The following is a 15,327-nucleotide window of genomic DNA, read 5'->3' as shown; positions in this document are numbered from 1 at the left end:
AGAGTTGTTTACCAGAACTCTTGAAAACGTAAGCTCCACAAAACTTCTTGGAATATGGATCTAAGATGATCCAACATGCAAAATACATTACAAATAAATTGAATGCCATTTGTTACACTATCAAAATTCTTTCTGGTTGCACACTGAAAGAGACACTAAAAAATGTATACTTTGCTGATGCAGAACCGTTATTGCGATATGGCATAATCTTTTGGGGAAATGCATCTGCCAGCAAAAGTTGTTTTATTTGCCAAAAAAGAATTGCAAGAGCCATAGAAAATGCTGCCACAAGAAGCTCATGCAAGACCTTATTTATGAAACTTCACGTCTTTCCACTACCATGTCTATATATCTTACAAGTAATAATATTTGTTAGGAAGATCTTAGAAAATAGCAACAGTCTTAGAAAATAGCAACAATCTTGTATCAACTAACCAGAAAATCCATCTGTATAACACAAGGAGAAAGCAGGATATACATGTTCAACATGCATACACAACAATAAAACAGAATGGACCACTGCAAACAGGAAACAGATTGTACAATAAGCTACCTAATAACATTAAAACACTAAAGGCACTTCAAAATTTAAAAGTGCTCTCCATAAATATTTATTACAAGAGTGTTGTTACATGAGGGTAATCCCAAAAGTAAGGTCTCCTATTTTTTTATAAGTATATAGACCTGTTTATTTCTACAATAGTTTACATCAGTTTACTGCTTGAACATTTATCTATTTTTCGACATAATCACCATTTCTGTTGATGCATTTTTGTAGACACTGTGGCAGTTTTTGTATGCCCATGTCATACCAGCTTGCTGCCATGCTGTTCAGAAGTTATGAACCTCTTCTTTCACCTCGTTGTTGGAGCTGAATCACTGGGACCACAGTTAACACTGACAGGTACTGTGAGACTCTGAAAAAACTCAAACGGGCAATTCAGAACTGGAGAAGAGGATTGTTGAGCAAAGACATACACATTCTCAATGACAATGCTTGCCCACACATTGCTCGGCAAACCATTGCTCTCCTGCAACAGTTTCAGTGGAACATAATCACCCACCCACCCTATAGTCCTGACTTGGCGCCCAGTGACTATCACTTGTTCCCTAGGTTAAAAGAGGTGAAAGAATAGGTTCATAACATTCTGAACAGCATGGCGGTGAGCTGGTATGACATGGGCATACAAAAACTGCCACAGTGTCTACAAAAATGCATCGACAGAAATGGTGATTATGTCAAAAAATAGCTAAATGTTCAGGCTGTAAACTATTGTAGAAATAAACAGGTCTATGTACTTATAAAAAAATAGGAGACCTTACTTTTGGGATTACCCTCATAGTATAGATGAATTTATTGAAACATAAAAATGTATTCCGTTCATGTGCTGTACTTCGTATGCAAATCCGAACAGCTTAATACTGAAGTGTGTCACCTTTACTGTTTTAATTTAGTAATGAATTTGATACTTTTGAATTTCCATGCTACTTGCTTATATGTTTCTTTCCCTTAATAACATGAACTTATTTAGAAATAGTGTGCAATTCTGAATTTTTCACAAAACATCCACCTATACACTTTTCTGTTTCTTGGCATTACACATGTATTATATGAGCACTTGTATCATTATAAGATCACTTTCATAATAATTTTAACCATGTATCATCTCATCTCCATTTTTGACTTGTCCTATATCATCATGTGCTTCTCTGCACACAATGTATGATCTACAGGATTAATAATATTACAATTACAATTACAATTACTCCATATCCACCCGCATCCCAATTGTGTTTATTGGTCATAAGCATCCCAAACTCCTTTCATGATATCTACTCCATTTGCATGAAACTCAGCAGTTATGTTGTTCCTCATGAGGAACTTAGAGTTGGGAAGTAGCAACATTCCACTGTAAAATACAAAGACATTTTGGAAATTATTTCTGGACTTACACCAAATATTTAACAAGTGTAGTACTACATTTTCTATTATGTCCCAAAGTACTGGAGAGCTTTCCATCATTTCACTGGCACTATATCTGCTTCCTCAATAAGAAACATGTAGCTGATAACCTGACTGAAGCAAACCACATTGCATTACAACTCTCTGATTCTCCAGTGTTTCACAATGACTCGCATTTCAACTTCCAATACTTAGACAATATACTTAACACATTAATCCAAACACATGGTATTACAGGCACACTTTAGAAAAAGGACCACTACACTGCCATTACTGCCCTTATTTATGACTGCACTACCAGATGATGTCTTAAAAAGCATTCACATATTTTCCTGGTAATCTTTGCCACCCTGGATGACACCTCTGTATTGGTTATTAACCTGAACCATGAGAAACCTCTGAAATTCTACCTTTCATTGATAGAGAAGTCTCCTCTTACTGAACAATTAGCCTAACATGATGTCAATGCAGTGGCTGTGCTGATACATGCAGCGAAGCAGTAGCTGCGCGCCTGTTCAGTGTCACTCCTTTAATATGATCGAGTACAACCCTTCCCAATGTCACATCTTTAATTGTGCATGTGTGTCCTTTGAAAGGGTTTGTATTCAGTTACATTAAAGGAAACCCACTGGAGAGGAACACAGATGTTGCCATATTGCCATACAGCTTGAATCGCCACAGCCTATACAGTGGATTCACACCTTAAGTGTTTAGAAAAGTCTTTGTATTTATATTTGCCCACTGCATTCATAAACCCTTAAACCAGCACATTCCTCATGCTGTTGATCAAAATGCCATCTGTCCCACCTCCTCAGCAAACCAAATCCTATAAGTCACTTATTTCCCATCCCATCAACTTAATAACCACAAATAATCAATACTTTTGACTATAATATCTCCCTGATATATTAACTACTGTCCATATTGTACAAATTATGTTGTTGCTGAAATTGCAAGTCATATCCAGTGACTTATTACACTTGACATTTGCCCACTTTGTTATCCAGAAATACTATATGTAAATGGCCAACATAGTACTTCACTGCAGGGCTGGATATAGTGGGATTCACCCGAAAGCACTACATTTTGTCAACCAGCATGCAAGTGACAGTGTTTATGTTCCTATTGTAGTCTGATAGGCTTCTGGTTTCTTAATAACAATACTGATTCAATGGAATGCCTATTAATAATCTAGTCTGCAGCAAGTAGAGTCAGACCATTGAAGGAGACATGTCCACAGATGGTCCTAGTGTCCCATTTTGTCTGCACCAGCAAATCAGATTGTTCAGCTTCTTGCTGACTAACAGAAAGCTGAAAAATGTGTTTTGATGCTGCAGACAAAATAGTGGTCATAATTCATGGTTCAATACCCATTCCTCACTACCCACTCTTAAAAGGCATTTCACAAGACCACTCAACTCATTCTGCTTTGTCTGAAATCACTCATATGCTCATGTTTCACCATTTGATGTTGCCAAGACATACTGACACTCACTTCCATATTTACACATCGGCTCTTTAGCTTGGCACAGCACAGATCTTTTTCACTAATATATGAGAGGGCTACCCTGTTGGCATTCGTATGCAATCTGCAACACTTACTGCTGGTATACTCTACACATTCTTTGAGTGTGAATTCTTCTAGAGTACTTTTTCCCAAGTGCTGTAATTGTTACAAACATCTGAGCATGTATTGAGTAATATTATTAAGGGGAAAGTGGAACTGACACCTTTGCAATATAAAATTGTTTTTGAAGTAATGTAAAACTTCTCAGTCTCTGTGTTAGCTAGTGAGCTAATTTTTTACATATTATGTATGCTCACATGTATCCTGTCAACATTGAACTATGGGATTGTAAAATCTTGTTAGATGACTCAAATTTTTTTTCTATATGAGCTAGATTTACAAAGATTCTTCCTTTGATTTCTGTAAATTTTTTATTGTGCAAGTAATGGACATAATACTTTTTCAGTGCATACACATTAGCTGTCCATTCATACACAGAAAAGCTGATGATTCACCCTTTAGTGAAAGCTGAAAAATGATACATTACATATGGAAAAAGGCAACTTCAAAGATAAAGCAATCCTACTGCATAGCTACAGTTTTCATCTTCAAATGCATGCTGGAGTCTTCTCACAGCACCTCTTATCAACTGTCCTGTTTGAAACAATGGAAACTCCAGGTTGGAACATCAGTGATATTAGAAAAGAAGAGGCAGCCCCTCACTGTAAAGATGACACACTGAACTGCAGACAGGTGTGATGAGAAGAATATTACATATTAGCTTTCAGCCAAAATGTTCTTCAGAAAAGAGACGTGCAGACACATTTACACAAGCAGTCACACCTCACACACACACATTACCACTTCCCCTGGCCACTCTGGCCAGACTCCTGGTCAGATACCCACAGGTAACGATTCTGTGTATGTAATGTGTGCTTGCCTATGTGAATGTGTGAGCACTTCTCTTTACTGAAGAAGGCTTTGGCCAAGAGCTAATATGTAGCATTCTTTTCATTGTACCTGTCTACAAACTCAACATGTCACGTTTATGGTGAGCAGCAAACTGCTCTTTTCTAATATTGTTGATATTTCAACTATCTTGTACTCCTTAGTAAACATTTGAGAGAGTAGTTTGTATTTTGTAACCTAGCATAATCTAAGGCCAACATGGCACTCACCATCTTGGAGCCAAGAGGAAATCCCAATATCTCAAGAACCTAGCATTTTGTAATTTTGTCTTGTTTAAATGGTACCACTGCATCATATACATGAAAATAAAGTATTGTAATACCCACTAATAGCTCCCATCTACTATTACATCATCAAATTTTATCGACAATTTTTTTGCTTTACAAGCTTAACCAATCCATCTGCAAAATTATGCCTGCACTCAAAACATGTATAAAAAAAATTCTACCCCTGATTTCACATTCCAAAAATACTCATCGTTTGACTGTGTTACTCAATTTTCCTTTAGCTACTATGGTTTGGTATGTCCATAATCTCATTATACTCTTTCATAAAATTAAAAATGTTTCTGAAAGTGTTCTAATTTCACACCCAGTGTCTGAAACACAAGCAGTGCAACAGTGAGCAAGAATGTTGTTGAAATAATAACCATGTTCACCAAATTACAAAGAATACTACATTCAAAGATATAAAATGAAAATGAGAAAAGCCTATTTTCTATTTTGGCAAACAATGGAACTTCATGTATGTCATATACTACACAAAATAATCAATGGGAAATAAGACTGACAGATTTCCAGCCAGTCACAAAAGTTTTCAGTGAAAAAAACTGTATGCACCAAATCAGAAAACTGATAAATTAATATGATTACATCTGGAGTACAACCATGTTCAATACATAATTTCAAAGAGTTGGTCTTATAAAATATTATAAGATAGTAAAAAATTCGTTATTTTCGTTGAAAATCTGAGTCCACATCCCTTTAAAGTAACGAAAATTAGTAGATTGAAAACACAGAATACTCAGCTCCAAAACAACAGATGATGAACACAGATTATAATGCCAAATAAGAACTGCAAAATTGTCAAATCCCATGGCAGATTTACGAAAATGGGGATAGAAATTTTATGGGCTTATTCACAGACAGCATCATTCACAAAACCGCAACATCAATAACTCAACTCAAAACCATACCATGCATCCAGCAGGTGAAAAAGTATTTAGAAAAGGCTCATATAAGTTCATCAGACATTTTCAACAGAAACATATACAGACAAAAAATAACAAAGGAGAAGTACTGCCAGAGAGGGAAGTTGCCATCAGCCAGGAACACAGTGGACTGAAGAATTAAAAAGAACCCATGGAGAAAAAAATGTGAGCTGCTTGAAAACTATGAAGACTAAAAAATAATAGTTTTGTGTGATCTGAAAGATTCCTATCACAACTAACAACAGAAATAGAATGACACCAGGGCAAAACACCACCCATATACTCAAGTAGAAAAGTGAGTTACTTCTTCTTGAACTGTGTAGAGTTTTGTTCTTCTTTAGAGAATTAAAATTACTAAGACCAATGTACAAAATATTCTGAGAATGCAGTGAGATTCAAGTGAATAATTGTGTACATAAAGGCCAAGAAGTATACACATGCCTGAAGAAAAGAGTGGGGATAATGATTAAATGAAGTGGGGAAGTAGTGGAAAAAAAGTGTAGTTCAAAAATGCTCTTCGGTTGAGTCAGAAAATAGGATAGAGGATAGAAATAGTGCACACAATAAAAATTACCAATCAGCTATTAACATGCATGAACAACCACCAGAAGATTATGTCCAGGAGCTCCAGCAATCTGTGAATTTAGAGTCTCAACCCCCTTCTTGTTCCACAACACCAGTACCTTTAAACTGTGTAGATAGGCATTTTATAATTAAATTTGAAATTTCATTACATTGTTTACTTCTCTTTCTGTCATTCTCTCTTTTTTGGATCAATTACTTTCTTAAAAGACCTATTTTTCTCATTCACTGTTTGTGACTGTCTCACTTTTTCTTACCATTATATCTACTGTGGACTAAATTGGATCTGTCTTTTCGCTTGGCTGGGAGCAAAATGTGGAGTGATTTTACTGACAAGCTGATGAAATACCTTAAGTAGGGGAGGCTCTCTATTTTAAATTAATTCTTCAGCTAATGGGATAGGAGTGGTACAGTATATAAGTAGGGTTCAACATCTTCTCCCTCTGTCCCCTCTCTTCAACCCTTACTGCTGCCTTTTTATGCCTCAGTTTTTTCTGTTCTACTTCCAGCCCCTACCACTCCTCTTTTCCCTTAATGCCATCATTCTTCTCTGTACAACCAGTTTCAGGCTTCAGTAGTTTCTCTGTGGCACAGGAAGGAAATGTGTATTATTTATTTGAGTTACCTCCTTCTGATGATGATGTTCCAAAACTGAAATATATCAATTTTTACATATATCTAGACATCTCTTAAAAGTTTGACATTATGGTGACTGACATTCTGCCTTTTTTATGCTTGTTCATTTTTCATCTCGAATTTGCCATTTGCTGATGTGGCCATTGGCTGAGTTTTAACATAACTAGATTATTATTATTTTGAGCTGCCTAGTACACTCTGTGATACCTATTTTAAAGTAATCAATAAACTTATACATACAGATTCCTCTCACTGGTGAAGAATGGTGTATGAATTGAAAACCACCAGATATGGGAGATAGTTTCCACAACATGTAAAATTTTTTGTAACAAATTTATTATGTTGCACTGATCATATATTTATTTGAGGATGGAACTGCACATTGTACAATAGCATAAGAAATCATTCAGTGTGGTATCCTGGACACTAAAAAATTAAGTTGCATCTAATTATCTAGATGTGCCTTTTCATTCGGTCAAAGAACTTACCCTTGCTTAACATCCCTTATTGCCTCTTCTGCAGTATCATAGTTATTTGCTTCCATAGTACGATACATGTTTGACAGTTCAACTTGCCTTCTGAAGTACATATCTACAGCTGACCCCTTTACAGTCGCACATGTTAAGTTCTCCATAGTATTCCTTAACTGTAGAATTTAAGTAAAGTTAACAATAGGTACTCAGACTGAAAATTAATAGTGCATAGAGAATTGAATTATACAAAAAGAATATTCTCTGTGATTCCACAAAACATGTGTTTAATATGCTATCAATGAAACTTTATTATGGAGCACAAGTGTGAATTTTTTAATTGTTGCAGTAGTCCCTTCTACAAATATAGCGTTTCTGTCTTTGAAAGACATACCTTTTAGTAAATGGAGGGTTTCATTTCAAAAGAAAAAAACACACATTTGGTTAAAGAATATTACCTGCTACATTCTACAAAAGTAAAAATAATAAATGAAGCTGGACAGATACCATCAATATGTATATTAATCAAGAAATATGAAAATATATGCCAACGATCAATTTAAAAAACTATTAATAGAAGCTTAAATGAGGTTCATGTGCAAAAATAAATGTGTCAGTTTGAAAGTAAAGAGGCAAAATTGTCCTTTTTAATCAAATGTTAATTATTTTACTGTGATGTCATTTAAAATAATTAGTATTTTTATGATAATACACATTATAAGGATGGATGAATAATGTTTTACATGTGCATTTTTAATGCATGATCTAACCTGCTATCTACAAAGAAATAATCTGTTTTATGTTACTCTATAGTTCCTACAGAATATTTTAGTATAAGTCTATCGAGAGTCATAATTTACAAAAATTGAGTCATCAAATAAATCTTATTCTGAAATGTGGTTATATAAGTTTTTATGATCATTAAAATCTATTGGGACCAATGGCCTTTGTAGTCTGGTCCCTTCAATCCCCACAAACCAACCAAAATCTATTCCTATTATCGCCCTGGGTTATCAAATTTGCTTTCCATCCTTTTGCTAAAGGATTTTTGTCACATAATCATACAAAGCTGGTGTACACTGTTACATAAATACATACCACTAACATCACTAGAGAGACATTTTTGGTAAGTATTCTATTAATAAATCACTGAACAACAACATAAGTGTGTGTGTGTGTGTAAGGAAAATATTTAGGATATTGAATGATTCAATGATTGAAGTGGATTAGTGACATATGATGTTCAAATAACACACAAAAGTTTTCAGAAGAGTGAACAATCTGATTGTTAAATCTTCTCAGGTTATCAGCTGAGTCAAGGTGTCATTCTGCACCAACATTTCAACAAGTTTCCTACTTGTAAACAGTTTTCACGGGTTTGCCACCAGCAAACCTGTGAAGACTATTTACAACACATACGCCAGGAAAGCTTAGAGTCACAAGTTTCCTACTTGTTGAAACACTGCCACAGAATGATGCTTTGACTTGGCTGATAGTCCAAGAAGACTTCATCATCGAGATTTGTTGAGAAAATCTAAATTTGCAGTGAACAGTCAGTCGAGAAAATTTTGTAATTATCAAATTTAAACCACTAAGAAGCAGAATTAAACACTCTGCTTTTGATAAAGTAAAGAAAGGGAGGGCAATAATGAGAATTGTACCCTTGAGAGCAGCTGCTATTGCTAAAGGAACTACTTTTAGTGTGATAGTGTCTGTAATCTAAGTTGGGGCTACCTACTAGTGACATAAATAACCTGAGTTATGTCCAAACAAAATTTTTGATCCCTCAGGATTCAGAAAAAATACTAAAAACCTCTCCTGTATTTATGGACAGAGAGACAAAATACAGTTCTGAACTCTTTTCTCCATGAAGGAACTCAGTCGCCCTCTCATACAATTTAAACATAAATGAGAATTGGGTTCCTTTATGATGAAAAAGAGTCCCAATCTATATTTTGTCTCTCTATCCATTAATAAAGGAGAGGTGGTGCTATGACAGTTGTTGGTACCAGAATGAGATTTTCACTCTGCAGCGGAGTGTGCGCTGATATGAAACTTCCTGGCAGATTAAAACTGTGTGCCCGACCGAGACTCGAACTCGGGACCTTTGCCTTTTGCGGGCAAGTGCTCTACCATCTGAGCTACCAAAGCACGACTCACGCCCAGTCCTCACAGCTTTACTTCTGCCAGTATCTCGTCTCCTACCTTCCAAGCTTTACAGAAGCTCTCCTGCGAAACTTGCAGAACTAGCACTCCTGAAAGAAAGGATACTGCGGAGACATGGCTTAGCCACAGATACTGGCAGAAGTAAAGCTGTGAGGACCGGGCGTGAGTCGTGCTTTGGTAGCTCAGATGGTAGAGCACTTGTCCGCGAAAGGCAAAGGTCCCGAGTTCAAGTCTCGGTCGGGCACACTGTTTTAATCTGCCAGGAAGTTTCACAGTTGTTGATAGTTCAGTAATGAGGTGCATTTAAAAAAACAAATTATGTGGTTGTGAAGAGAAAATTTCAGTGCTGTATTTACCATATGAACATATTGTTTGATCAAGCATTACAGATATAGTGAATATATAGATGAAAAATGAAGGTTCATGTAAAATAAAGATAGCATTCAAACAATGCCATAAATACAACAGTGTTGAATGAAGCCAATACTGTAGTGCAATTGAGTTCCTTTTACAGAGCATCTGTTGTCAGACATAATGGGCAGGTTTTCAGAAATAGTATTTTTAAATTTGATAATAACTTGTACTTATTACTGTGGCACTTTTGCATTGACACTGAAAGGATATGATGAGAGTCACTAATCTGAAAATAAACGAACTTTCCCATGAGTTCACACACTTCAGATCAGAGCTAGATATGAGGTGCTTTATTTTTTATGAGTAGTGTTGTTTTTGGCCTTAGGCAAAAAGAACAGCACTAATAAGGTTTTGGAAAATAGATCATATTTGTAAATTGTGAAACTGAAGCAATGAGTCACAGTTGTTTGCCTCTGTATTTTTTTCTAAGTATTTGTAGAAAGTCAACAATGATCCTGCTGTTTGTGATCTTCATCTAACAACAGAGTTCATGTTTCAGAAGAAAGTCTTCAGTTATTAATGAGTGTGAGCAAATATGATCTCTTGTTAAAATTAAACTTCAAGCTTATAAATTTTTAATCATTCTTTAGTGACACCATAGGACTTGCAAATGGAAGGTTTGGGTGTAATGATATGTATAACATTGTCCACAGCTGACGAGGGCACCTCTAATGGGGAAGCCACCAATCTTGCAGACTGATCCTGTGAAATTCAGTGGTGGGCCAATATAAAGTCACCTGGTAGATGACTCACTGTCAGTTTTCCTTTGTTAGCTGCTGTTATCTGACTCTTTCTCTATGAAGTAAATTACAACTGGTAATGTTGTTTACCTGGACTTATGTTTGAATAATGACTGTCATGCTTTCCAATTACTGCAAGACTAGAATGATGGGCCTGTTATCTGCACTCCAAGAACTGATGTAACAATTCTGTATAGTGCTTCAAATTGTTGAATGTGTGGTTTTCACCATCATAAGAGTTCTGTCAAACTGTGCTTAGTATTAGAATTGCAATAAGCACACACAACAAAGTAGTCATGCTTGTGCTTATATTAATTTGTCAGGAACTACTATTGTTTGGTGTTGTAAACTAATGAGTAATATTATCTATTGTTACAGAACATTAATGTTGTGTTCAATTAATGTTTGTTGGCCCTAAAGTGAAGGTTACAAATTTGGTGAAAAGGAGGTCCCAGGTTTGGGTCACTAAGCGCTACTATGGATATGAAATTTTTTGGACATTCACATCTACAGCTAACCAGCATCAGGAACTGGTCAAGTTCTTAAATAGCTCTATGCTACAGCAGTCACATTTGCTGCATCATATCAGCATTTAAGTCACTTAATGAGGATTGAGAAGACTAAAGTATGTCAAAAATGCCTCATGCAGCACTTTCAGGTAAGTGATGTCAAATGTCAGAATTGGCTATAGGTCTTTTTGTTTCCTACAAATTCCCAATTATATTATATGGTTGCAAATTGCTTGATCCATCTGTGTTACCATTGTTTGACATATTCTCCTAATTTTCCAACCAAATGTGTGCAGTAGTGGCAAGGCCAGAATTCTTACACCAAAAGTCAGGTGTTGAAAGCTATGCATCCTGGACTGCAGATCTGTGTGTGTGTGTGTGTGGTCAGTCATACACAGAAAGTTTAATATGTAATGTTGTCATTCACTTAGCCTTGAATAAGGATGTCTGCATGCAAGCCTAACAACATGCTGATCTCTCCCTGGCTGAAATGTTGCTAGTTGCATATGCATTTGAAGTAGTACAAGCTGCACAATAAACTTTTCCAGAAGACTTTGACATTTTACAGGAATCTCAAAGTCATAGTGATACAGTGTGTCAGGTTTCTGTAACAGACTATAAACAACATGTTGGATTCAATGCGGCCAACTGACCTCATTCTCCACAAACCCTCACCAATACTAAGCACTGTTCACATTGATACACTTTGTTTGCAAGTTGCCTGGCCTGTTTTTCCTTGTGTCCCATATAGGATTGTACACATTATAAGGACAAGTTTTATTAGTGTTTATGTACAGGTCACAGTCCAGAAGTAGGCTGTAGCTTATTGAGCACCTTGTAATGGCCCCAGCAGATTCAAATTAATAACATTTCAGGCAGGCATGTTGACACTTTATAAAATTTTATTACATTCAATGTTTCAAGATATTCCAGTGACTTTTTATTTTTCATAATGGGATATCAGTGTCAATCATTAATCAATGCTGTGGACATATGGTCACAATGAGGTGCCACTTTCAGGTCATGTGCAACTGATGGTCACTTAATATCAGATTTCTCAGATATTGTTATGTTTCATTGTGGTGGATCTGTTGGCTGGAAACATTTAGGTCTTGATGCATATTCAGCCTTTGAATCTTCATAACATTATAAAGTTCCCTCCATTGGATTGTCAGTACTCTGTGAAACCATTGATACACTTTGTATGCAATTTGTCACTGTTTGAACCATTCTTGGGGAAGGTTGTTGACTTTCAGGCAAATGAATTAAAGACAACAACAAGTCCATGGTTTTGTGAAGTTTGCCTGGTTTTGTTGCCCATTAATGATGAGCTTAAGTTAGAAGTACAGGTTTTGTTCCCCATTTCCTGCAGTCAGTAGGCTTCATCTTTAGTTGTGGTTAGGAAGTCTGGGGTCTCTCTTTGGCTGTGTGAAGACTTCGAGCAAATCATTAATGCACAAGCTGATACTTCTTTCTCATCTAGTCCAAATGAACTTTTTTCTATACTTTCAGGAGGAAAACTATTTTGTAAAATTGATCTATAAGAGGTGCATTTTTAGTTGCTTCTTGATGAAGACTTAAGGAAGATTTTAATGTTCAACACATCATTTGGACTGTGTTAATAAAATAGGTTGCTTTTTGTAGTGACCAGCACCTCACCATATTGAAGAGGTTTCTTGAACAGACTGCTTCAGGAATTATCTTCATGATATTTTGGTCACTGGGCACATGACAGAAGAAAATTGCACAATCTACGTCTGGATTTTGCAGCCCTTGAACAGAAAGAAAAAAGAGCTATTTTTTAAAAATATGCCTTCTTTCAACTAGTGGCCCCTTATTTACTCAATATCTTCAATTAAGAGGACCTTTGGTTCACAAAAGGATATGTAGTGGCTATTCACAACATGACTGTACCTAAATAAGCATTCACAGTAAAAATGAATTACTATGCTCAGTTTATTCCATAGGTACTCTCCATATATCACCCACTAAACTCCATAAAAGGAGTTTCCCCTCTTACATTTCAGAAACTGAAACTGGCCCTCTAGTCATGACCTTCTCTTATGACTTATTGCCTCACTTACCACTAGTGTTGGCAAGAGATGTGTCCAAAAACAGTATCAGGGTTGTTCTTAAGGCCAATAGCATTTATGTCAAAGATGCTTACTCCAACACAAGTACATTATTCACAGATTGAAAAGGAACTGTTGGCCTTAATATTTACAGTTCATAAGTTTCATATTTTTTTCCATGGTCAAAAACTTCATCTTATTATTGATCACAGACTGTTCTCATCATTGGTTGGACCTAAGGAAACATTTCCACTGTGTATAGCACATCACATTCATGGATGGGCTCTGAATTTCACAGATTTCCAATATTATGACCACTTTCACACTTGCACTCAACATTCTAGTGCAGATGCATTCTGTTGCCTTGGGATCCTGAATTTGGTAATCAGGAGATAGTTTGCTTTCAGTTAGACAATCAACTGGAGCAATCACTTGATGTTCTGCATTATGGCCCTAGTTGCACCAACTGGGCCCAACTGACTGTTGTGTCATCCTCTGCCAGTGGTGTCATTGGATGTGGTATGGAGGGGCATGAAGTCAGCATGCCGCTCTCCCTGTCATTGTTGAGCTTCTTCACCTTGGAACTGCTACTAACTGGTCAAGTATCTCCTCAGTTGGCCCTATGTGGCAGAGTGTACCCTGTACCAGTCCTCCTACCAAGGAAAAATCCCTAGCTGGACCAGAAATCAAACATAGATCTTCTGTATGGCAGTCAACTGTGTTGCCCATTCCACTATGGAGGTGGAGCAATTACTTGATGAGTTCCCTATAAATTCCCAGGACATTGGTACAGTGATTAGGCACAACCAGCTTCTTCAATGGGTGTGCTGTATGTTGAGTTGTGTTGACCTATCAATCTCTCTTGTGTGGAACTGCCTGGCTTTTGTTGTTTTTTTTCCCTCTGTGGCACCAACTTCAGGTCTGCCAAGGTGTGGTGTTCATTACAGAAGATGATTAAATGCTTCCAGCTGGTGGTACCATCCTGTCTGCAATGCTGGGTGCTCCAACTCCTGGATTAATTCTAGTGGGGGATTTCCAGGATGAAATAGCTAGCATGTCACAACATCTACTGGTTTTGTCTTGATGATAATGTTGCATGGGTGGATCAACAGTGTGTCAGTTGCCAGGCACACCAGATGGCCCCACCCCTGTCATTCTCTTCATAGCCAGCACTGATGCAGTCTCAAGTCCAAATTAACACTTACTTTGGAGGTGCTTTCTTGGTTTCCATGTGGTTAATCATTGTGGAGCCCTTGCCGCATTTCTCCTATGTTATCTGCCTCCAGCAGACTTTGTTACTGTCCATTATGTTAACCTTGGGATGTATTTTTATAATAGAGGGTGCACCCCACATGCTGGTGGCTAAGAATGGTCCCCAGTTCACAACTAACAATTTCAAAATGTTTTAAACATCTTACCATGTCATGACACTTTTCAGGCTCGCATGGGCTGGCAGAACAGTTTCTTCATACAATAAGAAATTGGTTTCTGTGCTCAATGGCTTCTGTGTTCAGTGTATTCCTGCCTTCTTACAGATGTACACCCATCAGTTGTTGAGGTTTGGTGGCCCTCTTACATGGGCACCCTCACAGGACGCTGTTGGATCTCCCATTTCACCTATGGAACATGATGCTGATACAGCCATAGTTCTGTTTGGGTGTAGTTGTATGGGCATGCACCTTTGAACAGAATTCAGGGTGGATCCAGGGGTCCCTGATGGAAGTGCAGGGGTGCCAGGTTGTCTTGATGGCTATGATAGCTCAGCTCCTGGCCACTTCTGCCACATGATCCTCCCCTGCCTCCCAGCCAAGTAGGTTCCAGTCCTACACACTTGTTCATGGGGGGAGGGGGAGTGATTTAGTAGCTCTGCAGGACATGCAAATGGAAGATATGGACTACTGATATGCACAACATCATCTGTGACCAGTGAAGAAAGTCCTAGTGAAGAAGCTTCCAATATTTAAGGCTGGCCATGTGAAATATGGGGCAATATAAGGCTGTGTGGAAGATGATTCACTTTCAGTTTTCCTTTGCTAGCTGCTGTTATCTGACCACCTCTATGAAGTGAACTACAACTACTGCTGCTGCT

At 37.2% G+C, this 15,327-nt stretch overlaps 1 protein-coding gene across 1 annotated transcript in view; it reads right to left on the bottom strand.

Annotated features, from left to right (window-relative positions):
- Window positions 1-15,327, bottom strand: part of LOC124722080 (glutamate [NMDA] receptor subunit 1) — a 350,427-nt gene that overhangs the window by 45,215 nt on the left and 289,885 nt on the right. Inside the window, exon 14 of the mRNA XM_047247275.1 lies at window positions 7,356-7,513. Within this exon, the coding sequence (XP_047103231.1) occupies window positions 7,356-7,513 (158 nt within the window). The remainder of the gene's footprint in view (window positions 1-7,355; window positions 7,514-15,327) is intronic.

Source organism: Schistocerca piceifrons, chromosome X (genome assembly GCF_021461385.2).
Source record: "Schistocerca piceifrons isolate TAMUIC-IGC-003096 chromosome X, iqSchPice1.1, whole genome shotgun sequence".
In the NCBI taxonomy this organism is placed as follows: domain Eukaryota; kingdom Metazoa; phylum Arthropoda; class Insecta; order Orthoptera; family Acrididae; genus Schistocerca; species Schistocerca piceifrons.
This window is presented reverse-complemented; position numbering and strand designations above follow the sequence as displayed.